Genomic DNA, 27,464 nt, shown 5'->3' on the forward strand with positions numbered 1-27,464 from the left:
TAAGGAAAGGATTTTTCATAAAATATGTCTGTGACACCTCACCTCTTCCCTCATCTCCTCTTTGAGATTTTTAATCACAGCAGAGACATGAGCCAGCATTGGGCCATTGATCATACTCTCATAGTTTCTAAGCTTGTTGGCAACAGAGCCCACTGTCTCTCGGTTGGTGTCGGCATTAATCGTTGCAATAAAGGTGGTGTATTGAGATGGCCCCAGATTTGCTAGACTCCACAACATTTGCCCTGTGCATCTGACCTTGTTGGGGTCATTATCATGCTGTCCATCCCTCCCAAAGAGTACCTCCAATACTGCCACATCTCTCAGCTGTTGGATGCCTTCCTCAAGGGTCTTCCAGCACATTCTATGGTGGTGCTCCTGCATGCTCTCCCTGTGGACAAACCTCTCTCTGGCACTCATTAAAAGCCGCTCCTAGAGGGAAAGGGACCCTGGCTCCCTTACAAAAATCTGATTGATACCTGAGTCCTGGGTCAAGGGTCGCAAATTCCTTGCCTCACCACCACGTAGTACAGGACACCTGTACTTATAAGGTCCCAGACCCAAAGTAGCCAGGTTGTGTAAGTCTCACATCCCCATCATACAATGCCTTTGTGCAGATTTTAGAGATTTTCGTACGTCAGGGACTCGGTGACGATCTCAACCTCTGGATCTCCTGAGGGTTGTGAGGGCTTTCCCTTATCTGGGTGCTCTGCTTTCATCTTAGATCTCCTTGTTTCTACAGGGGCAACTGCTGCTGCTGTGACTGCCTTTGCAGTTCAGCAGGAACCCGGACAGTTGTAACATCTGTGGGTTGCATTGCTGCACTATTAGACTCTCCCTCTTTGAGGCACTGGGAGGGCTTCTTCTGAGCTTGAGAAATGTGCTCCTTCAGCATCTGGTTCATCTCGCGTATCTCTCCCTCACCAGAACCCCCGTCCAATCTGGGTAGATTATAGCTGAGGTGGGCTGTGGGGCAGGGTCAGGCTCTGGGGCAGCATCCGTTGTCTTTGGGGTAGGTGTCAGGGTGGTGCAGGATCCCCGAAAAAGGGGGGGCGGGGGGCTCCCAGAACTCTGACGGGGCTGTACGGGAGTCCCAGTCCCAGATAACGGGGTGTAGGGGAATCCCAGTTCCGGAAATGGAGATTCAGGGGTGTCCCAGTGCCCAGGAATGGGGGTTCAGGGGGGTTCCCGGCGGGTTCGTTGCGCCGTGTCCGGCCCGTGTTGCCGCTGGCGTGAGGGCGCAGCGAGAGCGGCTGCCCGCGGTCTCCTTGCGGCCGCTGCCTCGGCAGAAGCCGCTGCCGGAGCAGCGCTGGCTCGGCCCGGTTCCTGTGGTTGGAACAGAGGGCCCTGCCCCGTGCCCGGAGGCTGCCCTGGGGCTGCCTCCGAGCTCCGCCGCCGCCTCACCAGGCTCTGGTAATGGCGGCTCTGCCGAGCCAAGGCCGCCCTCAGGGCGGCAGCAGGGGCCGTGCTTGGCCCCGCTCCCACCAATCACCGCACGAGCTCGAGGAGTGGCGGCAGAATCAGCCAATCGCGGTGAGGGGCGGGCTGTGCACACGGCACGGCCCCGCCTCCCTTTCTCCGAACTCAGGCATTTCCCGGCAGCCGCGGTCTCGGAGCGGCCCCGGCGCTGGGCCCGGCCCGGGCAGGAGGCCAAGGAGCCGCTGCTGCTGCCCCGAACCGCCGGGATCTCGGCGTGACCGGGACCTGAGGGCGCTGGGAGCTGGGGTGAGTGCGGGACGGAGCCGGGACCCGCCTGCAGCCCCGGCAGGAGCCCAGGCCGGAGCAGGGGATGCTGGAGAGAGGCCAAAACCTCTCTGTCACTTCCCTCCTGCCCCTGGGCAGGGAACAGAGCACGTAAGGAAAGGCTCGAGGGTCTGGGTGAGGGTGGGACAGTTCAATCACTGGTGACGGGCAGAACGCACTTGTCAGGAGAATTAATCCACAAACCTCAGAGGTTTATGTCCAAAAAGGAGACAGAGGAATCCTTTTACTTTATTCGAATAAAGAGAGAGGCCATGGGGCATTCACCTGGGGTCTCTCCAAGTTTTGGAGGACGCAGTCTCCCTTTTAATCCCAGTTTCCCGGCCGCGTTTCCCTTCTCTCTTTCCCCATTGGCTGAGGTAGTTGAGAGGTTCAAATTTCCCTCTACTCCCGATACTTAAGATTTCCCTCTGATGTACAACCTCCCTTTTAATTTTTAATTCTTGTGGAATTTAGGGTTTTCCCTCAGTGTTTCTTTCATCTTTCAGTGTTCAGTTTCATTTATCAGCAAACCTAAAGTTTGTTTGTAAAAGCAACTGTCTTTTCCCATTCATCAATCAGTGGAATCTTTTCCATTGTTTCTTTTATCTCTCAGTGCTGATTTGATCTACCAGCAAACCCACAGCCTGTTTGTAAGGACAAAATCCATAATTCCTCTCACACTTGACTTGGGGAAACTAATTGAATTTATTCTCAAACATGGCAGGGCAAGAGAATGAGAACTGAAATAATTCCTACGAAAATATCCTCCCCCCACTTCTCTCTCCTTCCCGGGCTTAACTCTGTCCCGCATTCCCTCCCTTCTCCCCTCAGAGGCGCAGGGGATGGGGGTCACAGCCCGGTCCTGTCACAGCCTCCCCTCAGGGACAGGAATCCTCGTCCTGCTCCAGCCTGGGGTCCCTCCCACGGGACACATCCCTCGGGAACGGGCTGCTCCAGCGGGGATCCCCCCGGGCTCACAGGTGCCGCCAGGAGCCCCTTCCATGGCTCTGCAGGGGCTTCCAGGGGCTCGGGGCCTCTCTCGGGCATCCCCTGCCCGCGGTCTCCTTGCGGCCGCTGCCTCGGCAGGAGCCGCTGCCGGAGCAGCGCTGGCTCGGCCCGGTTGCTGTGGCTGGGACAGAGGGGGCTGCCCCGTGCCCGGGGCTGTGCGGGGAAATTGCCGTGGCCGGAGGTTTCTGTGCGCAGAGGAGTCCTGTAAAAGTGACTTTATTGCTGGGCAGAGGGAGAGGCCGTGGGGCATTTGCTGTGCGGTCTCTGCCACTGTTGTAGTTCACAGCCTCCTTTGTCTCCTCATTTTCCCGGCCTCATCTCCCTTTGCCCACTGGCTGAGGTGCTTGGAAGGTTCAGATCTCCCGATTTGGTGTCCTCGTTAATGTGCATCCCCACTTTTGTAGAACAGCCGATATTCACTGCTCTGTTAAGTCTTTGTTCTTCTGGAAGTTCAGGAATTCAGCAGGACTTTGAGGAGCTTTCTGTGTCAATTTCTAACATTTTCTAAAGCTGATGGTTTCTCCCATTACTTCCTTATCTACAAGTCCCTGACCCTATCTCCAGGCAGATTCACTCATTGACTCTGATTTTTCTTCCTGGGTCCTCTTTGGTTTTGGGATTATTCTCAGTGCCCTCATTCCCTGTCCTTCTGTAGCCATTTCTGGATCAGGAGGCCTGGCTGCCACCTGCATCCCTTCACTCACCTGCTGAATGAGCTGCACTCTCAAGGTGTGGAGCATGGTACAAAGTTGAGAGTTGCTGTAGCACATGAGAGGAGAAACATCACTTGTTTAACCCATGGAGCCAGGGAGCCATGAAACCGTGTCCCATTCCCATCCTTTCCATGTTTGGGCCACAACATGAGCTGCTTTCTTGTTTCCTTTGTTATCTGTTCAGCACTTTTCATTTGTCATCTAATTGCCAACAGCAGTTTGAGTCTTTAAATTTTCCACAAACTCCTCCTTTTTCTGCTAACTGATGATCTGATCCCATCCTATGGTTTAGTGTTGTGTTCCTCATTTCAGTGGATTGGTCAGCAGGAAGTTCAGGAGCTGGAGCTGTCTGGTTGGTTATTCCGAGGACAGCTTGTAATCTAGTGATGCCATAGAAATGAGAAATGGGTTCTGTGGCTCCTGATATGAATTGGTTCGGGTACTCAGGGGCTGGTTCATGGTGTTGTAGGATTTGTTCTGATGGCCTTTCAGCTTTTCAGAATTCCTTTTGCCCCCCTGTTAGGTGCCATGGTGTCAGCAGAAGATATTGAAGCCTTCCTGCTCAGGGCATTTCAGTGCCAGGCTCTCACAGGCACCCAGAGCTGCGCGGGTTGAGCTGAGCATGGGGCGGTGACCTGCGCTGTGTCTGATTGCCCTTCCTTCCCTCCCCTGTAACAGGATGTTGCTTTTAGATGCCACTTGTCCTGGTTGCTTCAGAGAGCTTTGGAGACACTCCATATCTGGTTTTCGCTATTTCCCTGGGGCTGCCCACACTTCTGGGTTCACTTCAGCATAGGCCTGGCCAGATATTTGACACAGAGGTACAACTGAACTGGCCTTTGTATCACCTTTTATAATATTAATTTGTGTTCTTTGTTTAGTGATCAAATCCCTTCGCAATAAATCATTATAACAATTAGGAGCAAATCAAAACTCATGCATTTCATACCCATCTCCCACATCTGCTAATAGTGGCTGAATAAAATCACACATCTTTCCCACTTTCCCTGAATAATCCAAGACATTTTTGGCATTATCCGCCCCTTGGGTCTGAGATTCAGAGTGGATTGAGAGGCCCCTGTGTCCATCAGGAAATGCCTCCTCTCAATGCAGACCCACCCTGAATGTTCTCAAGGGCTCCAGTGTGGAGGGTCCCTGGTGTGATGGGAGCTGTGACAGCCCTGCCAATCCATGTCCGTCAAGGGGTGGACTTGCTGGTGCTGAGGGTGCTGCTGTCTGTGCTTGCAGTGTCCTTGTGCCCTGCAGCTGGAGCCCTGGTTCCTTGCCAGGGGCTGTTTGGGTGGGCTCTCCCCTGCCGAGGAGGGCAATGCCTCTGCCAGGTGCTTGTGGCCGAGCCATGCCCTGGGTGCTGGGGCCCCCTTGGGCCCTGGGGTTGATCCCTCAGGGGCTGTAGGAACTGTGCCCTGGCCTTTGCCTTCAGCTTGGCCTTTTGCTGCTCCCTTCTTGCACTCACCTACTGTGCCTTTGTGCCCAAGTGCTGCAGGGCCTTCTTGTGCCCCTCCTGCAGCCCCCTCAGTGCCTGTGGGTGCTCATCCTGTGACAGCTGCTGAGCTTTCTGCAAAATCATTTGTTTTCCAGCGACCCAAAGAATATCTTGATCCTTCCCTTATAATCCGCCTTTCCCAGGTGTTCCTTGCTCCTCCTCCCTGTGCTCAGGGTGCCCTCCCCAGCCCGTAGCCCAGAGCCGCTCCCTGTCCTGCCGCAGTGTCCAAAGGCGCCCTCGGCGGGCAGGGCCGGCAGCTGCACGGGGCCGGGCAGCGGCCGGGGCGTCCCGCAGCCTCCTGGGGGCCGGGGGCCGCTGCCGGCCCTGCCCGGGGCTGGTGGGGTCAGGCAGCGCCCGGCGCTGAGCCCCGGCTGCCCCACAGCCCCGGCCCGGCCCCGCAGCTCCCCACAGGCCCCCAGCCCGTGCTCCCGGTGCCGCAGCTCTGCGCCCGGTGCTGCCGCTGCCCCCAGAGAGAAACCGCCTGAAACCCTGAGCTCCTTGTTTCCTCTCCTGGAAACCAGGGATACAAATGATCAGCTGACAAGTGTTGCGGCTTAGACCCTGCTGAAAAACATCCAAATCCTCACTATTTTTCTCTTCCTCCTCTTTTCTTTTTCTTACCACATATATTCCTCCTGCGGCTTCTTGCCTTATCCATATTGCTGCACACTCCCCTTCACCCAATCCCTTTGCAGCACACCAACACCATCCATGCCCTGTTGTCGAAATGCAAGGGGGATTTGGGGAGGTGGGAGTGGGGCAGCGCCAAGGCCGGGCCCCCCCGCGCTGTCCTGGCGGGAGCGGCTGCAGTGGGGACCGAGTGCGGGCGGGAGGGGCCGAGAGCCCAGCGCTGCCCCAGCCCGACCTGCCCCAGCTCCATCCCTGCCCCTGCCGTGGGATGCTGTGGGTTTGGGGGGAAGAGGGAGCCGGCAGTGGGAGCTGGGCCTGGGGCAGGAGGAGAAGGGAAGGAGAAGCAGGCTTGAGGAACAAAATGGTCAAATGATGCATGTGGGAGGAGAAGGTGGGATTGTGCAGGAGAAGGAGGAATAGCAGGAGGAAGAGGAGTGTGAGGAAGAGTGGAGACACAGGAGGAAGAGCAGAAACAGGAAGCACCGCAAGGTTCCACCTCTCTCTGTATCTGCAGCCTCTACCCCCAGCTCTTGGAGTGCTGCCCCCTCACATGCAGCCGATATCCGGGGAGGAGGATCCATGATTTTCACGGGGGCTGAATCTTGGTGTTTCTGAGCTTGATTGGGCTAATATGTCGGTGTTACAGTTTTTTTGTGGGTTCTGAATCTTTGTATTTTGGAGGTGGTTTTGGCTGAATCTTGATGTTTGCAGAGTTTTTTATCTGTGTCTTGAAGATTGCCGGATTTTTGTGCTGAATCATGGTGTTTCGGAGTTTCTTACAGAGAAAAGGTTCCCAGTGACTCAGGCATAGAGGAACCACCAGCCCAAGGCACTCTCATCTTGTTTTTTTTCCCCAAACCAGGATTTTTCATTCCCAGGGCGCGTGTGGATGGAGGAGGAGGAGGAAAAGCCCTGGAGATTTCGCACGAGGAGGGGCTGCAAACCCAGCCCAGGGAGCTGTGGGGAGGAAAGAGCCCCCCTGAGGCAGGAAACGGCCAGAGATCCAGCCAGAGCTCAGAGCTGGTGGAGAAGCCTCATGGCAGGGAGAAGCCCCACAAGTGCTTGGAATGTGGGAAGGGCTTCAGGTGGAACTCCCTGATTCCAACCTGATCCAGCACCAGAGGATCCACAGTGGGGAAAAGCCCTACGAATGTGGGAAATGTGGGAAGAGTTTCAGGCAGTCCTCTGTTCTGATGAGGCACCAGGTGATCCACACAGGGGAATGGCCCTACACCTGCTTGGAATGTGGGAAGAGCTTTGGGTGGAGCTCCACCCTGAGAACACACCAGCGCAAACACACCGGGGAGAAGCCCTACAAGTGTCCTGAGTGTGGGAAGAAGTTTCACGTCAGCTCCGATCTCGTCAAACATGAGCAGATTCACACCGAGGAGAGGCCCTTCCGCTGCCCTGACTGCGGGAAAGGCTTCAAGCGCAACTTCACCCTCACCACCCACCAGCGCATCCACACCGGGGAGAGGCCCTACGAGTGTGGGGAGTGTGGGAAGAGCTTTCCAGGAGCTCAGCCTTGACCCAACACCAACGGAGGCACCACTGAGGGAAGCCCTGTGTGTTCCCTGAGTTCAGGAAGAGCTTTGTGCGCTGATCCAGCTCCATCCCCCATTGGTGGATCCGTGTTGGATGATCCCCAGTGACCGTTGTTGGGCAGATCTGTGGTGACCCCTTATGGGGAATACAACAGAGAGTACAGAGGAACTGATAAAGGGGCCTGTTATCTTAGGTCTGAGTGAGCAGAAAGTGTGGGAAAAACAGACACAGATAAAGGCTCCCTGGACAGCAAGTGACCAAGCAACATGTGAGATTTTGATAAGATAATGTTACCAGATGACAAGATGTCATGAAGAATGTGTAACCAATGGGAAATTGTTACCAAAAATAGAGCCCCCTATAACTACCATGCAAGTGAAACCCTATATAAACCCCTGGTATACTCAATAAAATTGGCTTCTGATCTAAACTCGGATGTCCCCATCTCTCCATTGTCAATAACCCCTGTTCTGGGTGATCCCCATTGGGTGGGGGGAAGGTGTTGGAGAGATTTCTTTCCCTTCTCCTTGTGCTGCTGTGATTTGGTTGGTAATAAATTCCGTCCCTGTGCCCAGGCTGGCTCTGTTTTCCCTGTGCTGGTGCTCTGGGTGGGATCTCTCCCTTTCCTTCTCTCATCTTGTGTGCCACTCCTCAGCCAATCAGAGAATGTGATGAACGGGAATCAGCCAATCAGAGAGAGCAGGGCTGATGACTCACTTGCCAGCAGACCTGCAGCACCCAGTGTTCCCCACCTGGCCCCCACCCTCCCTGCCCAGTCACGGCCCCCTGCGGGGTCCCCCCAGGTCCCTCCCCAGTGCCCCCCATAAACTGGACTGTGTTTAACTGGGTAGATTTACTGGGATCAGCCAGGTGGGAGCAGAGTGACAGTGGGGCTTGGGGGACACACGACCCCCCCCGAAAATCAGCATGGGGATGGAGCAGGAGGTCCTGGCTGGACCCGAGGCCACGGGGATCCGTTTTCCCTTCTCTAAATTTTCAGTGTGAGGTGCCCTGATAAACCAAACACCATTTGTTTTTTCTGATTTCTCCTCCAGGGTTTTTACAGGTGCATACTGTCTATTGTAAATAATCTAATCTACTGCAACCTCACTCCATTTCCAAACTTTATGGCTACTGGCAGGTGAATCAGATTGAGAAGCCGGGGGCTGTGAGGGGATGGAGTATGGAGTGAAACCAGAATCAGTAGATCCAGTTTGGTCGGTGGGGTTACCAAGGAATCTACCTAGTCTCTCTATGGGACCCAAGGCCATTATGGTTTTCTGTAAAGTAACTGCTGTACGTTTAGGTGTTCTGGAAGCCCTTGAATTAAAGAAGTAATAATTTCAGGTTTTACAGGTAATTGCATTGGTGACTGAAAACCAGGAATCAACTTTTGTTCCATGAATCATTTGCAGGCAGGTGGCTTTGTAGGCGCTTTCCAAAAGCTGGTCGAGGGTACTGACTATAGCTAAAGGGTCTCCCCTTTCCAAAGTATTAATTCCCCCGGCCCAGAAAGCTGCACATTGTGTCAGGGACCATGTGTCACACTTACCTCCTGTTGTTAAGAAAACTCCATGTCCCCAGTACCCACTGGCCTCCTGTTCAGCTAATTTAATTTGATCTCCACCACTGAGGCACACTCAGAAGACATATTCTGTCTCCAATTCTTGTGGAAGGTGCCCGTATTCTTTCTTCAGCTTATCTAATTTGGTAGTGCTGAATGGTATTTGTTCAGTTGTGATATGTGGTTCAAAATCTTCATCATTAATATAATTATGTTCTGTTTTAACCAGGAGTCTCAAATGAGGGCAGCAGTTTTCTCCACAGTGTTTTACTGCTTCTAGTTCCTTATGGGGATAAATCTGTTTAATGTGAGGAGTTTCTTTTCCTCTGCCTGTGTTGAGGAATCAGCATTCAGTGAATTCTTAACATGTTCGTCTCTAAGGGCAGCTTGTAACAGATGGATCTCATTTCTTTCTTAATTTAATTGTTTTTGCCAAATTTCAGCTAGGTTTTGAAGGCAGTCCATTAGAGCTTTTTCCTCACTTCTTCACTTTAAGAGTGTTTCTATAGCTGCTGTGTGACAAGCTCCCAAAACTGAGCAGAGAATAGTTTTATTTTTGCCCGGTTTAAATTTTTTTCATGTTGTAAAGAACATACTCTCTATCAATAACATTTTCCAAATTAAATCAGTTACTTTGTGCCCATTCTTCTCCTCCCGGAGAAGGTTTGACTTTGTGTTTGGCTAGTAGAGCATAAAATTCAGCTTCAACTTTTGCACTGAGGTTTTCAGGCATTGTATGAAGGGACCAAAACCATGACAGGGAGGTATAGACTTAAGTTACACAATCTCACAGCCTTTGTTGTGTTTCTGTTCCCTTCCCAATTCCGTGGGTGGGTGAAGAGACTAAATCTGCCTGGGAGGTTCTACTCAGTTACTTCAAATAGTCCCTTCCCTTTCCAGACAGTCCAGATTCACACATACACAAAAAACAGTTTCCTCTTTTGCAAAAAGATATCTCTTGTGAAATTCTGAAGACAGAACCCTCAATTGAGTATGGGGGTGTTTTTCACCTAGGCGTGTGCAGTTTGTGGCAAATTCAAGTCACCCCCCTTGCTTTCTAGACAACCGCTCACCCCTGTTGGGGTGTTGGGCTCGGTGCGGCTGGAGTGAAACGTCCTTCCCCTGTTACAAACTACACACAACCCTGCAAACCCATCTGTCTGTTGGAATCCTGTCCATGACGGCAATTTAATGTCACAATCCACTCGTACAAGTGGGGTTGTGATGGTTTATTAACTGATCTCAGAGTGCAAAAACAACACAGAGGGGATTTCGGTCTTAATCCAAACAAATGCACCTTTTATTGAGTGCCCATAGCAAATGTGATAGAAGGAATAGAAAGGAGATAAAGGATAGAGGGAGAGAGAGAAAGACGGGGGTGGGAATAGCTACCAAGGGAGAGACAAAATCCTCGTGGTCCAGCCAATAGATCTGTCTTGTCATGTTGGAGAGAATCTCAAATTCTTTGGTTAACTCAGGGGTCTTTTATAGTCATCCTCGAGGGGGCAACAGATAAAAGACAATGTAGAATAAGTCTATTGAAAATGTGTATAGACAGTCCACATTCCAAAACAGGACAAATTAATCTCAGCAGTGAGCAGACCCATTGTTTCAGGATTGGTTTCTATGGGAAACCAGTCTTGGCTCAGCGAACAGACCTGCAGGAAACACTTGGCAAACCTCTCGCTTCAGTCAGGCCAGCGCCCCTGTGTTACAATTTTAAGGGTCTCAGTCCTTGGGAGGGGGCTTCCCTTACAGCGGTTGTGAGGCTGATGAGGGATCTTCCATGGGGGGATCACTGGAGTTACCTCAGAAAGTTCATTTGGCCAAGAGGTGGGGAAATTCACGGGCCATTGTGATGAGCGAGGATTGTGAAGCAGGTGTAAGCTTACAGAGCAAGCTGCTCCCTGTCAGCCCCTGCTTAAAGCAGTTGTACTGTGGTGACCCAGCAAGCACAGCTGCAAACAATCACTTGGTGAGCATCCACCTCAACCAGGCCAGAACTCCAGCCAGGGTCTTCAGGGTCATGGTCTCTGTCCTTGTGAAGGTTGTGAGGTAAATGGGGGAAACTTCAGATCACCTCTCACAAGTTTGCCTTATCTCTTCCTCAACAATCCCCCCTCTGGGAGATATCTTCTGTTATTGGGCCATTGTCACTGCATGACTGATAAAAATTTCATCATCCCATTGTGAGATGCTCTGGCCTGAGGGAGGAGCCGAGCACTCCTGCCTGGATATAATTTGACATTTGCAAGAAGAGAGACAGCCTTTTCCCACTGGATTCCCAGAGGAGCAGTAATTTGACATTTGCAAGAAGAGAGACAGCCTTTTCCCACTGGATTCCCAGAGGAGCAGCTTTCTTTTCCACTGCATTTCCAGGGGAAATCCATGCCCATCTACACCACCACTGGACCTTCAGAGGAAAACTCCACCCTTCTACAAGATCTCTGCTTCAGCAGAACCACACCTGTCACTCCAGGAGCACTGCAGCCACCATTTAATAGGACTGCTACTACCACTGTGACCCACTGGGTGTCAGGTCATATTCTGACTCTGTCAGTGGGGTTTTTTGTTTGTACTATTGCATTTGTAATTTTAGTTTTCCTAGTAAAGAACTGTTATTCTTATTCCCATATCTTTGCTTGAGATCTTTTTAATTTCAAAATTATAATATTTCAGAGGGAGGGAGTTTACATGTTCCATTTCACAGGAAGCTCCTGCCTTCCTTAGCAGACACTTGTCTTTTCAAACCAAGACAGAATGTCATCCATATAATGTAGGATGATGGCATCTGGGAAGGTCCTTTGGATGGAAGACAGGACATGGGCCATGTACCACTGGCGTATAGAGGGTGAGTTTTTTCATTCTTTGTGGGAGGATTCACCAGTGGTGCCAGTTCAGATGTGCCTGTTCAGGGAGGGAATGGAAAAAGCGAATCTGGGAGCTTCTCAAGGATAGAGAGGGATGTTAAAAAAGTGGTCATTGATATCTATGACCACCAGTCTCCAATCATGGGGAAGCATGAAGGGAGAGAGGAGGCCAGACTACAATGACCTCGTTAATTTTACAAAGGTCATAGAGGAGCCTCCACCTGTCCTTGCCAGGTGTTTTAAGAACAAAGACAGGGGAGTTCCAAGGGCTGTTGGTAGGTACGATGTGTCCCTTGGAGAGCTGCTCCTCCAGGAGGAGCTCGAGAGTATGTAATTTCTCTGTTGAGAGGGGCCATATATTCACCCACAGTGGGGTGTCAGTCTTCCAGGTGAGTCGTGGGGTGTTGCACTCTGCAATGGCCCCAACTAGAAATCCCGGGATGGAGGTGGAATATCAAGTCAAGCTCCCCATTGGGACCACAGGTCCCTGGCCCACAGGGTGATGGGTGCCCTGACTACAAATGACCTGATGGTGGCAGTTTGGCCCTCTGGTCCTTCTATTGTGATAGTATGCTTGCTCCTCATGGAGACAATGGGGGAGATGACTCCAGTGACAGGAGTCAGCTCCTGGTTCGGGGACCATTTCGGTTGTGTAATGATAGTAATGTTGGCCCCTGTGTCCATCATCCCTTGTAGGTAGATGTTATTACCTTTATTCGACAGGCCAACCTCTATAAGGGGTTTGTCTTGGCCCAGGATTTCAACTCAGAATGCCATTGGGTGCTCTGGGATACTGTCTATGTCTAATGGCAATAAAAAGGCTTGGGCGATCACAGTCTCTCTGTGCAGGAAGTGTGGTGGTTTTGTGCAGCAGACAGTGACTGTGATTTCGTCAATTGGCCCAACAGTTTGTACTTCTGCTATAACACGTATTTCATTTGGTCCATGAATACAGTTACCTATTACCAGCACATCTCTCAGGTCCTCTAGCGGTCTATATTTTCTGGTGGGAATACGATAGAAGGCAGAGTCATCAAATTGTACGGACAGAGCGCTCACCAGTTGGCGTCAGGTCCTGACCTGAACTTGCTGGAAAGCCTTGGTGACTCTGGTCTGCTGTTTGGAGTATGAAGAGCTCCACGGGAATTTCCCACATCTTGGACCTCTGGAATAGTGGGGAGGGTAGAGTGAAACAGCTTTCCATTTGCTGTCTTCACACAGAGCCGCCCTGCAGTCTGTTGGAAGTTTTTTGGCTGATAATGGTGCTGGTGGTGGTGAGGCTGCAGGTGATAACAAAACTGAGAACGGCTGTTAGAATATCTGTTGCAATCCATACAATGTGGTGAATGGCACCTCTTTGGTGGCTGCTGGTCTTTAGGCATTTTGTGTTCTGGACAGTCCTTGAAAAAATGGCCCAGTTCCCCACAATTAAGACATTTTGCGTCATTTTGGGATGTTAAAAAGGCCCTCTCCCTTAGAGATTGCCTTTGCCACAGTGTGGTCAGTGGAAGAAAATTGGCGCAGGCCTCACCCATCTGGTAGATTGTAGGTTCTGGGTTGAAGGGAAGAGCTCTTGATATTGTTTTGCACTTATTTGCCTTTGCCAAGGCCATTTTATTTGGAACTTCCTTCCTGGCGTCTGGGCTTTTTATTTGTCTCTCAGGTGCAACTTTAAGTCTGTCTACAAATTTTATGAAAATTTCACTTTCCCTTGTTTGATGTTAGTGACACTCTGTGTATGTAGGGTGTCATCAAGAGTGAGGAGCAGGGATGTCTTTGCAGCAGTGACGATGTCATTGAGGGTAGCTTCTTGTAAATCCTTTTCTTGGTCTTGTGGCTTCTGGAAGTCACCTTCTCCTGCCATTTGTTCAAGGGTTAAATTTGATTTGTTGGCATCTTTTGAATAGGTGTCCACCAGTGATTTGAGATGCCTTTTTTACTGCCTCTCCCACAGCATGTACTCGACCGGGGTATGAGACTCTGTCCAAAGTTTCTCTCATCTGCCTCACGATCGTCATTGGGGAGCACTGAAGAAAAGACCCTTGTCGGAAGTTTCTGGCCCTGTTGGAGAAAATTACATGCCAACAGCTCTGAGACCTGAGCACAGTGCTAAGCTATTGTTCACAGGTGTTGTTTGCTGTATGCTACACTGAGCCCAATGAAAGAGGAAAGGGGCATCTTGCCTGTTTGCAGCAATAACCTTAAAATCTGTCCTAGCTCTCGGCGTGGCTGGACTTCTCCTGAGTCTTGGGTGGTCCCTCACCTGTTTTACAACCACCGTGACAGACAGACTGAGATTGTAAGGAGCCTCTCCATCAAAGACCAAGACATGAAACCCCCATGTGAAAAGGCCCCACTCCTCCTTCCAAGGACTGGGAATGAAATCCCCAACCCAGGAGAGATGTGTGGGGGATGCAAGCTGAACAAAGCGAGATGTTTGCCTGAAGGTTGTGACCACTGGACCAAGAAAACAATGGCTCTCACTGCTGAGAACATGGACTACCTGTTACATCTATTATTTCATGTATCTTTTCCCCCCCCCCCATCCTTGCAATTTTCAATAGAGTTATCATAATAAAAACCTCTGAGTTAGCTAGAGATTTCAAGATCTCCCTAGACCTGACCTGGTGAACTCCATCGGCTGGATATCAAAGACTTCGCTGTTCTATGTTTGGTAGCTATATACCTTCCTTACTCTTCCTCCCTCTTTTCATTCTTTTTCCCTTTTCCCCCCAATTCCTCCCTAACGCATTTGGCTGTGGTTGTTCAACAAAGGTGCATTTGTTTTGATTATCACTGCAAACCCCCCTGTGCCATGTCAGTTTTTTGCACCCTGAGATCAAATCCACAAACAATCACGAAACCTGTTCATAAGGACGGATTGTGACACGGGAAGAGTAGGCAGTTCATTATATTTCTATTTTCATGCACGACCAAGACACGGGAAGAGAAGGTGGCTTCCAGAAAGTTTTTAAGAAATGCAACCCCTGACCGTATTCCTTAGCCACTTTGCAGAGCTCTTTCAATTCCCCATAGGGGATCGGCTCCCAGGAATTGATTGCAGTCACCCTTCTTCTGTGTTTACATATAATTGACAGGCCCACAATCTCTTTGGCGAGTTCTGAGCCCTCCCAGCTTCTCTCTGCAGCTTGGCCCAGTAATCCTCAGACTCAGGACCAGAATCTAGGTCTGTGGAATCCCTACTCTCATCCTCTTAAGGAGGATGGAGGGTGCTTGATGACTGCATGAGGCCTCTTGGGGCAGCCAGAATCTGCCTGTTTGTGGGCAGCTGTGGAAGCCAATATGGCCTCCTTCTGGTCACTGTCATCACCACTTCTGGCTCCAGCATTGTGGGAATGGAAAGCGGAGGGACCATCAAGGGAGGAGTCAAGAGAGGAGGGGGTAGGGATGGTGTGCACAATGGGGAGGGGATTCCTGATAGAGAAGGGAAGTCCTGACATGGACACACTTCCCGACACAGAAGGGGAGGGGCAGGGCACGATGACAGGAATAGAGAAAGTGGGAGGAGGGTCAGAGGGGTCATTTTTGGCAGGACAGGGAGGTGACAAAATGGCCATTGCCTTTGTGGGGTCAGCACCATTTTGTGGAGAAAGGGCAGGAAAACTTGGAGAGGGAGAAGACAAGATGGCAGGGCGGGCCACATTCCTGGCATCATCTGGGAGAACAACAGGGGGTGGTAGAACTGGGTATGTGGACATTGGTAAGAGGGTTAGGGGAGAGCCCAAGGGAGCATGGCCAGTGCTGCCCTGGAGAGGGGACAGAGGAGACTGGGAGATGTCAGGGAGATGGTAGCAACCCTGCGCCTGCTGGCAGGATTCCCTGAGGTAGGGAAGACGGTTTAGGGATGTGAGGGGAGGAATGGGGAGAAGGGGTGTTAAACTGGGGTCCCAAATGCTTCCCAACATTTTCTACAGATGTAACAATAAGGCCAAAGGATAAAATTTCCCCACTGAAAGATTCCCTTTAACTTGAAGAATATAGAACCTTTTCCCTATATGGTCCCAGAACTCATTAGAATGGATTCCTTCATAACATCAGAAAAATACTTGAACAACCAATGAAGAAAAGATTTTAAATCTCCCTTTGAAAAATGAAAATTTTCCCCAACAAGGATTCCGTTAACTTGTATAAACTTGGGTATAAACTTCCCTCTGTGGGTGGGTCAGTTTGGCTCCCATCCCCACACTTCCTCCCAACATCCAAGAGGAAAAGAAGGCAAAGGAAAGACAAAAAAGGGTGACCCCCAAATATATTACTCACAAGACAGTGGGTCAACAAAAGCTCTCCAGGTGCTCCGTCAGCTCCAACCGATCTTCTCACCTCAAGAAGGTTGCCAGTCGCTTGTGGGATTGCCCCAATAAAACTTAAGAGTCTCCTCTGGGAACTGGCTGCTCTGAACATGGCTTAGTTTCAGTAGCAAACAAGCTACTGAAGACACCTCCAGGAATGCTCTGAAGAGGTCCTTGTTCAGGCTGCCAGCTGTCACAAGCCGCAAACCCATTGGTGGTGGAGTGAGAGGCAGCAGAGCTGTGACCTTCCAGAAGCATCTCCAGTAATGAAGCTGCTCAGTGGCACAGGCACACACACACAGAATCACTGCAGCACACACTTCTCTTGTGGAATCACCAACAACAAAGAAGCTGGAAGGGCCTATCTATGGAGGTCAAAGGAGGAGGTTTATTCCAGCCATACACAAAGGAGTCAAGGGACAAAGACAAAAAGAACAGTGCGAGGTCCGGGTTTAAATACAAGGGACAAGGGGGAGCGGATTAGAGCATCAGAGCCAATGGGCTGAGGGCTGAGGGCGGTACAGAGGGGAGACAAGTGGTGGCAGCCAATAGGGTAAAGGGGGTGGGACACTGAGGCAATATAGGGCCAATGGATATGCAGGGAAGGGAGAACATTCAAGGACATATAAATATAAGGAAAAAGGGAGGGAGAGGGCAACAGTCCAACCAGGAAGGTAGAACTGGGTACATTTGCATATACAACAAAGCATCTTGGAAGAGGGTCTGCTCAGTTGCCCTGAACAGGAGAGATTTCTCCAACTTGGGGTCTGTCTGTCTGTCCAAAGGACTATAATGGCCTTTGTTCTGTAGGCCCACCGGCCTCCACAAATGCTCAGTAGAAAAAGGAGTTAGAAGCCTTGCTTGTGAAATTTGTGGGACATGCAAACCAGAATATTGCAGCCCTCATGACTGACCACCTGGCCGGAGAGGGAACCCACTCAGACCCTGTTGGGCAAACCCACATTCCTAGAGAGACCCTTGAGGGTATTACTGAAGCTGTGCATAGCACATTTTTAAAGGTTCCCGATGCTGTGACCCCCCAAAAAGCATTTACTTATGTAAAGCAAGGACCAGCTGAGCCTTATATGCAATTCAAGGGCTGCTTGAAACAAGCTCTTAAAAGACAAATAGAGAACGACATTGCCAGAGAGGTGCTGCTTTCAAAATTATCTGTTGAAAATGCTAATGAGAAGTGTAAAAAACTTCTGAATTCCATGTCTAAGAAGAAACCCACCCTGCTGTAAATGATAGAGGCATGTAACCACCTGTGTACCTTCAGCATAGGGCAACTGTTACTTATGAAGCTGTGGGGGCTGGTATAGCAAATGCCTGTGTGTGGAAGGGGCTAACAGCGGGCCTGTTAGCTAAAGCAGTGAGAAGAAAGGTAAGAAGTAAGAAGTTGATAAGGAGCTCTCTCCAGGGCTGTAGCCAAGGAGACCAAGAGAAGTGTGGAATTGAAAAAGAAGAGAACTTTGCAGCTGGATGAAGTAATTTTAGAAAGTTAGTTGAAGTCATTGTAACTTTTCAGCAATGATGTTATGTTGATTTATTGTGGCCAATAGTTAGGGTAGAAGAAGTATCAACGATTAAAAATGTATAAAAGGTCCACCATTTTCTATAATAAAGAGTTGCCATCTGAGACTGCTTGTGATCTCTGCTTTGTGTCATGACTGCCTTGACAGTGTCATCTGGTGATCCCGACGTGATTCAACACCCTTAAGAACATCCTTGGTCTGGACCCATACGGGGTCTTAGCAACTGGCAAACGTGACTCACTGGGACCTAGTGGGGGAGGCTGCGTTGGTACAGCTGAGAATGGTGGGTGGAAACCACAGGGAAGCCCAGACCTGATTTTCTCCTATCAAGACACTTGGAAGTAGGTGAGCCACCAAGTAGTAATAATGGGAGATAATTTATCTAATGAAGAAGACACTGTTTTGGCTACATGGAAAGTTTTGTTAAGAAATAAGGGAATTAATAGTTTAGAGTATGCCCTTCATAGTAAATTGCTGTGAGCTAAATCACAGGATTTTGGCAGTGATCCTGACACAGCATTTAGTGCTAAAGCATGGAAAAAAGTTGTGGACGGACTGTGGGAAGTCATCTGAGTGCGCAATTAAACTGTTTTTGATCTAGCTGTTACCTGGGGATCACTTTTTGAGACATTAAAGGCATGGAAAACAGAGCGAGATGAAGCAGAGCAGGACGCAGACGAAGAATCGGGGTTGATAACAGAAACTGATGAGGGAGATGCAGAAGGGCCTCTGATGGGGAACTTGGTGAATCTGTCCTTGAAGAAAGTGCAGGTGCCATGCAAGTTACCAGGCAGGCTACCAAAGCTTCTGGGAAAGCTGCCAAGGCTTCTGGGCAAACTGCACAGCAGCTCCCGATGGTGCCTGAATACACTACACTGCTGCACCAGGTAGCTGAAATGCCTTTAGCAGAGAGAAATCCAGCTGTCTGCCCCCCTGCTTCCCTCTGCTCTAGTCCAGCCATCTGCCCCCTCACTCCCCTCTGAGCTGCATGAACAATCTGCAAGGTTGTATCCTCCGTTACCTGACAGTGACAGCAACAGCAAATCAAGTGGGGAGTTGCCCACAGTGACACCTGAGTTGGGGCAAGGAACTGTTGACAGTTCACCTTCTAATACCTCTAGCCTTACTGCCTGATGGACTTTGCCCCCATGTCAAGTAACTGGGCTTCATTGACAGCCTCAGGACTTTTGGGAATTTGTTAGGAAGAAAGCAGCTGAAGAAAAGAATTGGGACATGATAGAAAGATTAGGTGTTCTAAGAATACCTCAGGAGAACTGTGCTAATGCAAATGTTGTCTGTGATAATCCTATGGCTTTTCCAGGTTTTAAAGCAGACTCCTGGAACAGGGCAGGATGATAGTCATTACATCTTTGCCTGGAAGGTTGTGCAAAATCTCCAGTTGAAAGTGGCTCAGTATGGTATTAATTCCTCAGATGTAATGCAATTAATACATGTAAATAATCCAGTTATCCTTGCACCTTATGACATCATTCATCTTTCTACAATTTTATTCCAGCCAGTACAATACGGTGTATTTCAAGACACTTGGAGGCACTGCGTGTACAGCTCTAACAAATATGCAGTTGCCTCAACACGACCCTCATCATGCTGTGGGTATTGATGCCTTACTGGGCACTGGGCCTTTTGCTAACTCAGATTTACAGGCAAGGTGGGATCCCTCAATTTTGGCGCAAGCTCAGAGAATTGGCATGAGTGCTTTAATTAAAACAATGGAAATGCTCCTCTGGGATCTCATCAAGTGATGATTTGCTCTTCAGACCAGGGGTCACCAATTGATGATTTTTTCCTCCTCAGTCACTCGGGGTTCACCAATTGTGACAGTGGTCACAAGGGTTTGGAGGTGAAGAGAGATGCGAGAATGTTGACCTCATATTCAGAAGGCTTGATTTATTATTTTTTGATATATATATTCTACATTATAACTACACTAAAAAGAAATAGAAGGAAAAGTTCTCAGAAGGCTAGCTAAGGTCAGAATAGAAAAGAATGAATAACAAAGGTCTCTGTCTCAGCAGAGAGCGAGACCCAGCTCTGCCGGGAGTGGTCAGTAAATCCAAACATCCCCAGGAGACCAATCACGGATCCACGTGTTACATTCCACAGCAGCAGATAACCATTGTTTACACTTAGTTGCTGAGGCCACAGTTTCTCAGAAAAGAGAAAAATCCCAAGAAAGGATTTTTCACAAAAGATGTCTGTGACAGCCAGTGGATGTCATCCAGGAACCATATCAGTAGCAGTTTTGATTGATACTGGCGCAGATGTCAGAATACTCCCGTGACTTTGCTGGCTTCAATCGTGGCCTCTTGCTTATGCAAGTTTTGGACTTCTGGGGTTGGGTGGTGCCACAACAGGTGCTTTGTTAGCCATTCTAATTAATGGGAGACATCCTGATGGCCAACAAGCTAACATCAGACTCTATGATGCCAATGCAACTCAAAGTTTGTGGGGACGAGATTATTTATCTCAATGGGGTGTCAAAATTACTACGGATTTTTAATAGGGGCCACTGTGATGCAGGGCAATGAATGTCCAGTTGTGGCCCTGACATGGTTGACAGATAAACCTGTCTGGGTTGACCAGTGGCACCTTACTACCGAAAAGCTTACTGCCCGGCAGGAATTAGTCACAGAACAATTGCAAGCAGGGCATACTGAAGAATTATTCAGCTCCTGGAATACTCCTGTTTTTGTAATAAAAAGAAATGGTGAAAATGGAGACTTTTACATTATTTACTGTAGATAAATGCTGTAATGGCAACAATGAGAGCTTTACAACCAGGCCTTCTTACACCTACAATGATTCCGCAGGAATGGCAAATAGTTGTCATTGGTTTGAAAGATGGTTTCTATACATTGGCTGAGCAAGAAAAAGAAAAATTTGCTTTTACTGTGCCTTCCATAAATCATGCTGCACCCAATAAAAGATATCAATGGAGGGTACTCCCCCAAGACATGAAAAATTCGCATGTTTGTGGCACAGGCCTTGTCAAAAGTGCAGGAGCAATTTAAAAACTGCTACTGTTATCACTACATGGATGATATCTTCTTGGCATCTGACCACAAACAACAGTTTTCAGTTCTTAAACAATGTGCTGTGACAAATTTGAAAACTTTTGGCCTGATCATTGCCCCAGAGAAAGTGCAGGAAAATGCCTTGGAAATATCTAGGTATGTTGGTGACTAACACTCAAGGTATGGCTCAGCCTGTGAAGTTAGACACTGATGTTAAAACTGCTACTGATGTACAGAAATTGGTTGGTTTAATAGGTTGGATTAGATCATATTTAGGCATAACTAATCATCAGATGCAGCCATGGTTTGATTTGCTCTCAGGCATCACTTCCTGTACTGGTGAGAGGCAATTGACCCCAGCAGCAAAAAAGACCCAAGAAAAAATTGAATTAGCCTTAGCACACAAATTTGTAACAGAATAGATACCTTTGTTGGTGTTCAATTGTTTATTTTGAAGCACCATGAAATACCATGTGGAATACTGTGTCAATGGAGTGATAATTGGGAAGATCAACTGCATATTCTGGAATGGATATTTTGATCTTTCAGATCTCAGAAAACAGCTCCAGGACTTTATAAGCTTTTTGCAGGTATCATCGTCAAAGGCCGCAGACGTTGTCATGAGATTTTGGGACAGGACCCTGCGACCCTTGTGATACCTGTAAAACAGTGGTATTTTCAATGGTGCTTTGAAAATAATAATGAGTTACAATCTGCCTTATCTTGTTTTACAGGCCAAATAAAATACCATTTGCCTTCTCATCCTGTTCTAAAACTGGCCAAAGAAATTCCTTTTGAAGGGAAACAAATTTGCTCTCCTGTTCCAGTGGAAGGTATAACAGTTTTTACAGACGGATACGGGAAAATGGGAAAAGCAGCTGTGGCTCGGAGAAAGGATGATCACTGCTAATATTAGACAATGATTCAGCAAGGATCTCCTCAATTGGTTGAACTTTGTGCTGTTCTTCTGGCTTTTACTTTATTTCCTGATTCTGTAAATACAGTTACAGATTCCATTTATGTTGGCAATTTAGTTCCGCATTTAGATCAAGCATTCTTGTATAATATTCAAGAGAAACCATTATTTATCATGTTAGTGAAGTTATGGACAGTTATTAGTGCTCAAAAACATCCTTACTTCATCGTGCATATTTTTAGCCAGACATCATTACCTGGATTTTTTTTTGAAGGAAAGACCTATGTAGATTCTCTAGTAGCTGCTGCTGCAACCGAGACTGTACCTAATGCGTTGCAGCAAGCAATTTTATCTCATCAATTTTTTCATCAGAGTGCTCAAGCTTTACGGCAGCAATTTAAATTGTCTCCTGGTGAAGCAAAATAATTCTTCCTTCTTGTCCTGAGTTGTTGCACGATTCATGTCACTCAATATTATGGTACCAGCCCTAGTGGTCTTTCCGCTTTAGAGGAATGGCCAACTGATGTTACTAAAATGCCAGAATTTGGTTGCTTTATCTATATTCGTGTCGCAATTGACACCTTTTCTCATGCAATGGTTGTTTCAGCATTCACAGGAGAAAAAACTCATGATGCTATTCGTCATTTTCATAATGCCTTTTCTATTCTAGGTGTTCCATGTCACATAAAAATGGATAACGGCCCAGCAAATGCTTCACAGAAAATGCAAACATTCTTTCGTGCTTGGGGCATGGAGCATTCAACAGCCATTCCACGTCTCCACAGGCCAAGCAATTATTGAAAGGGCTCATGGTCTTCTTAAACGTCAGGTTCAAAAACAAAAAGGGGGAATGTAACAGGAGTCACCTCAAGTGAGATTAGATAAAGCTGTTTATGTGTTAAACTTTTTGCATTCCTTACTTGACTCACAGTTATCTCCAATCTTTTACCATTTTCCCTCTTTGAATTCTAAGCAACCAGATTTCTGTAGAAATGTCAAGGTATGGGTCAAGGATTTAATTACTGGTAGGTGATCTGGTCCAGAGGAACTGATAACCTGGGGGAGGGGTTATGCTTGTGTTTTGACAGATAATGGTCCTCGATGGGTTCCTGCTCTCTGTGTTAAACCTTATCTGGAGCACGCAGGAAGGGACAGGATGGATGGTTCCCCAGCTGAAGCAGAACATATGGATGACACTGGCTAAGGCCATACATCAGGACATGTATTTCATCAGTTTTAATGTGCATTCATAGTAATTAAAGGGTGTGGTTTTGGTTTGCACTGATCAGGAGAATGCAAGTTTTTGGAATTTTTGTTCTAGTATTCCTGCATCTCCTTTTGAGCACTTGGGGTAGTTGTAGTTTAAGATTTGAGTATTATGTTGCAGATAGGTCCTGGGGTTTGGAAGATCTCGTGATGTTACGGGAAGACAGGGCCCCTGTCCCCTTAGATAAGAAAATTAACATAGGAATGCAGCCCCCTGAACCAGATGCCAGTAACTTTCCATTTGCCCAGTAACTTTCCATCCCTACTAACCATAGATGGTAAGGATGGACCCTCGCCTGACGTAGAAGCCCCTTAGACTATAAAACCCCACGAGAAGAGAGAATAAAGGCCTTTGACCGTCCACCAAATTGGTGTAAGCGTGTTTCTTAGGCCTGAGCGGCCCTGGGGAAATGGGCCGCCATGCTGTTTCTTGAAACCAGGTCGCCAGCCTTTTATCAGAAGGCAACATTATGCTGCCAAAACTCGGGAAAGCGCCCGGGGAATGGGAATTCGCCTGGACGGGACACAGCGGCTGTAGCGGCGGGCCCGACTACAGCGGGAGGGATGCCCCCGGACCAGCGTGGACCTTGGGATCCACAGTGAGGGTCGTAAGTCAGGCTCATGAGCAATGGGGAATTAAATGTGAGCTCAGGAATTCTAATCTTGCTATTGCAAGGCTCCTAGAGCTGGGGACGATCGAACGTCCGGTAAATATATTATATTCGGAAGTGTGGGAGAAGCGCACTGCTGCCTTAGCAGAGGATACTAAGTCCTCAGGCAGTGGTAAAAGCCTCAAAGCGTGGGGGAAAGGAGAAGAGGCCCTACGCAAGGCATTAGAAGAACAGGAGACGTGGAAATTCGCGCATATACGTTTATTGGTTGCAGTAAAGCGGGGGGCGGGGGCCGTGACACACACAGCATCTGAGAGCGATCAGATTGAATGCGGGAATATGCCGGGGCCAGGCGCGTTCCACCCCTTCCCGAGCCCAGACCCCCTGGAGCCCCCGGGGGACCCCCCGGAGCCCCCAGGGGACCCCCTGACCCTCTCGCAGAGCCGGCCGGGTCCCAGGCCCCCGCGGAACCTTCCAAAAAATCCGCGGTTTCTCTATGCGTCCCTTCCCCGCTGGTCGCCAGCCCAGCGCGGGAGGCAGAGCGGTGCCCGCAGTTCTTCTGCCGGGGACTGGCGGAGGGGGTGCGGAGCGCGGGCAGACTGTCGGACCCCGCTGGGATTGGTAGAAACTCGACCCCGCCATGTGTGTTTGAAAATGGCGCTCAACCGCATGGCAAGGGCGGAAGGGAAGAGGCGGGGGGGGGAAAATGCAGTCACTCTGCTTGACAACGCATGCGCGGGCGAGTGGGGAGAAGGGGCGGCCCCCGCAGTGGAGAGTGAGACCAATCAGAGCGCTCTATTCAAATTAGGTCCTTATAGGGCAAGGACCTCCCCCAGCAGTAGGCGGGGGGAACCCAGGGGGAGGGAACGGCACCACCCCCAAAGGGAGGAGCGGGGTTGGAGCTGGACAAAACGGCTGGGAGCGCCGGAAATGTGCCGGCATTCAGCTTCCGCCTCAGAGTCAAGTAACAGCTGCTCAGACAGCTCGGGAGAGCTGACCGAGCCCGGCTCGGACTCGGAAACCGAGAGAGCAGAATTAATACGGTTTCGAGCGAAACCGAATAAAGCTTTAAACAATATCGGGAAACGGTCGCAACACAGGCTCACCGATTGGGGAAAAGTAAAAGCAACGTGTAGAGGCCAAACACTGGCAGCCTCCATGAACGCTTTCCCGGTGAGGGTCACCGGAGTGCAGGGAGACCAATGGGGGGCATATACCCCAGTTAACCCAGGGGAAGTCAAAGCGACTTCAGAAAGAGGGGTCAATTCAGCTGTGGTGCCTACTTTTGTGGACGACCTTTCTAACAATAATGATCTGTTCACTTTTGATATTACGCAAATAAGCCGCATGCTTTTTGATGGGGCGGGGCGGACTGTATTTGAGCAGGGGTGGCGGGACGACCGCGCCAGCCCGGGCTTCTGGGGAAGGGCAGCAACTCAGCAAGCTGTCCCCAGCCGGCACAGCTTTCCCTGGTGGCATCCTCGCTCCGAGCATGCCCGAGAGGGATCTGTAGGAGCTGCGGGAAGACGCCCCGATGCAGCGGCCCAGCCACGGCGACCCCCAGGGGGGCAGGAGACCCTCGTGCCCTGTGCCCTCACAGGGAGCAGTGAATTTTGCATCCCTGCCTATGGTGCGGTGGCAGAGCGGGGCAGCACCGCCGGTAACACCCTCGCACCCCCCACCGCCACAGGCCGCGCTGTTGCCACAGGACCAGCGGGAGACGCCCCAGAGCAGGACCACTGGGTAGCCTTGGCCATGAGAATAGGGAAGGAACCCCTAAAAATGTGGGGGACATGCCGCCTTTACGGCAGTCAGAATCCACACACCACAGGGTTTCAGTTCTGGGCAGGCAGGGGACCAGACTGCAGGACTTTTCCCCGCACCCTGGTCGCAGCACCATCGACAAGCCAAGTAGATCACCTGGTATCCACAATCACGGAAACCCTTCAGGCCAACGGCTTCGAGATCGCAAGCGCAAAGATCAAGAGAGGACCCTGCGTGACCTTCCTGGGAGTGGGGATCACAAGCTCCTATGTGACACCCCCCGAGGCGAAAGTCAATCGAGATGTCAAAACACTACACGACGTGCAACGCCTGGTGGGATCGCTGCAGTGGCTTCGCAACATTGTCCTGATTCCTCCTGAGGTCATGGACCCCTTGTATGACCTCCTGAAAGGAAAGCACCCCTGGGAACCCAAGGAGCTCACACCGCAAGCAACGAGCTCCCTCGACTTCATCGAAAGCCAGATGTCCACAGGCACACTCGCCAGGTGGAACCCAGCCATGCCACTGGACTTATACGTTCACTTTACACCGAGGGGGGGAGTGGGAGCACTGGCTCAAGGACCTTCTAAAAAGGCCCGACCGATTCAATGGGTGGTTCTCGGAAGACCTGCCCGTGTTTTCTCCCCGGGAATCGAATGCATCTCTAACCTCATCATGAAAGGCAGGAAAATCGCTTTGAAACACCTAGGGACTGAGCTGACAAGCATCCACCTTCCATTTCGCAAGCGACTGACCTCGGAGTCAGCCACAATATCGGAGTACCTAGCCCTTGCTCTCACCGGCTTCGGAGGAGAAATCTCCTACTCCTCCAAACCACCCTGGACTCAGCTGCTGACCATTGTCGACATGGACATACCACCAAAGGTCATGGACCGACCGCAGCCAGGACCAACGGTCTTCACAGATGCTTCCTCCACGACTTCAACCGCAGCAGCAGTGTGGCAGGCAGGAGAGCGATGGCATTGTGTCAAAGCATGTGACCCCACACTGTCAGTGCAACAGCTGAAGGCAGCAGCAGTGGTCTTGGCGTGCAGACTCTTCCAAGAGGAACACCTTAACATAGTAATGGACTCTATATTCGTGGCAAGGCTCTGCCTAGCCATGGCAGGACCAGGAGTGTCTACATCAGCAGCAGCCCTAATGCTGGAAGAAGCACTGTCCTCACGACAGGGCACCGTGTCACTCATTCACGTTAACAGCCACGACCCAGTCAAATGTTACTTCCAGATCGGCAATGACAAAGCGGACACCCCAGCAAAAGGCGTGTGGACGTTGCAGGAAGCTCGTCAGCTGCACAAGTCGCTCCACATCGGAGCCAAAGCACTGGCGAAGAAATGCGGGATCCCGACCGCAGACGCAAAACACGTGGTAGCCACTTGTCCTCATTGCCAGAAGTCACCCCTATGGACCTGTGGGGTCAACCCGAGAGGTCTCAAGCCTTCAGAGATCTGGCAATCGGACTTCATCTGGTGTCAACTGCTGAAGCCCCGAGCATGGCTTGCAGTGACAGTGGACACTTATAGCGGAGCGATCATAGCCACACAGCACCCCAAAACAAACTCCAAGGCCACAATTCAGCACCGGCTGACAGCCATGGCTTGGCTCGGTATCCCCAAGCAGATCAAAACAGACAACGGTTCCAATTTCACCTCCAAACCAGTGCAAGAATTCGCCTCAAAATGGGGCATCACATTAGTGCAAGGTATCCCATATAACAGTACCGGGCAGGCCATAGTAGAGAGGGCAAATCAGACCCTGAAAACCAAGTTAGAAGTATTGGCAAAGGCAGAGGGCTTTGCCAATGCCATTCCCTCAGGAGATCAAGCGCGTATGCTGGCAACTGCTTTGCTAGCACTGAATCAGTTCCCTAGGGGAGACGAAACAAACAATCCTGTCCAAAAACACTGGGCCAACCGAACGCTAGAGGAGGGCCCACAGGTGGTAATTAGAAACGAGCTGGGTGAATGGGAACGGGGCTGGAAGCTGATGCTCACAGGGAGAAGGTACGCAGCTGTCAAAAAGGACGGCAAAGTCAGGTGGTGTCCACTTAAGTCAATTAAGCCCGACCTTCATAACAAGCAGGATGAGACTGACGATAATTGCGAGTTTCTGTTTACAGGACATGCTCGTTGGACGTCCTCGTGACGCGTAGATCCCCATTCCAGAGGAAAGTGACAGAACACCAAGCCGCCTGGCAGCGCCCGAGAGACCCGCACGGGTGAGACCCAAGCATCAACGGTGTTTCTGTGTGATTTTGCTATTGGGGCTTGTTGCCAGAGGACAAGCCAGCCCAGATCACTACCCCCATCGGCCTTTCAGGTGGGTCATGCGACACCTTAGTAGTGACAAGGTGCTCAGGGGAACCACCACACCGAACACCCCATCCTTCGTGCTCCGCATTACCGACCTGTTCCCAGGACAACCAAAGGTAG

At 50.0% G+C, this 27,464-nt stretch overlaps 1 protein-coding gene across 1 annotated transcript; it reads left to right on the forward strand.

The window, feature by feature from the left end:
• The first annotated feature begins 1,553 nt into the window (after window positions 1–1,553).
• LOC141725762 (uncharacterized) lies at window positions 1,554–27,177 on the forward strand. Its single transcript, XM_074529797.1, has 4 exons — window positions 1,554–1,722; window positions 17,567–17,764; window positions 21,189–21,287; window positions 22,041–27,177. Exon 4 carries the CDS (start codon window positions 23,107–23,109, stop codon window positions 27,175–27,177), a length of 4,071 nt encoding a protein of 1,356 aa, XP_074385898.1. The 5' UTR covers window positions 1,554–1,722; window positions 17,567–17,764; window positions 21,189–21,287; window positions 22,041–23,106.
• Window positions 27,178–27,464: the final 287 nt, after the last annotated feature.

Source organism: Zonotrichia albicollis, chromosome 31 (assembly GCF_047830755.1).
Source record: "Zonotrichia albicollis isolate bZonAlb1 chromosome 31, bZonAlb1.hap1, whole genome shotgun sequence".
Taxonomy (NCBI): domain Eukaryota; kingdom Metazoa; phylum Chordata; class Aves; order Passeriformes; family Passerellidae; genus Zonotrichia; species Zonotrichia albicollis.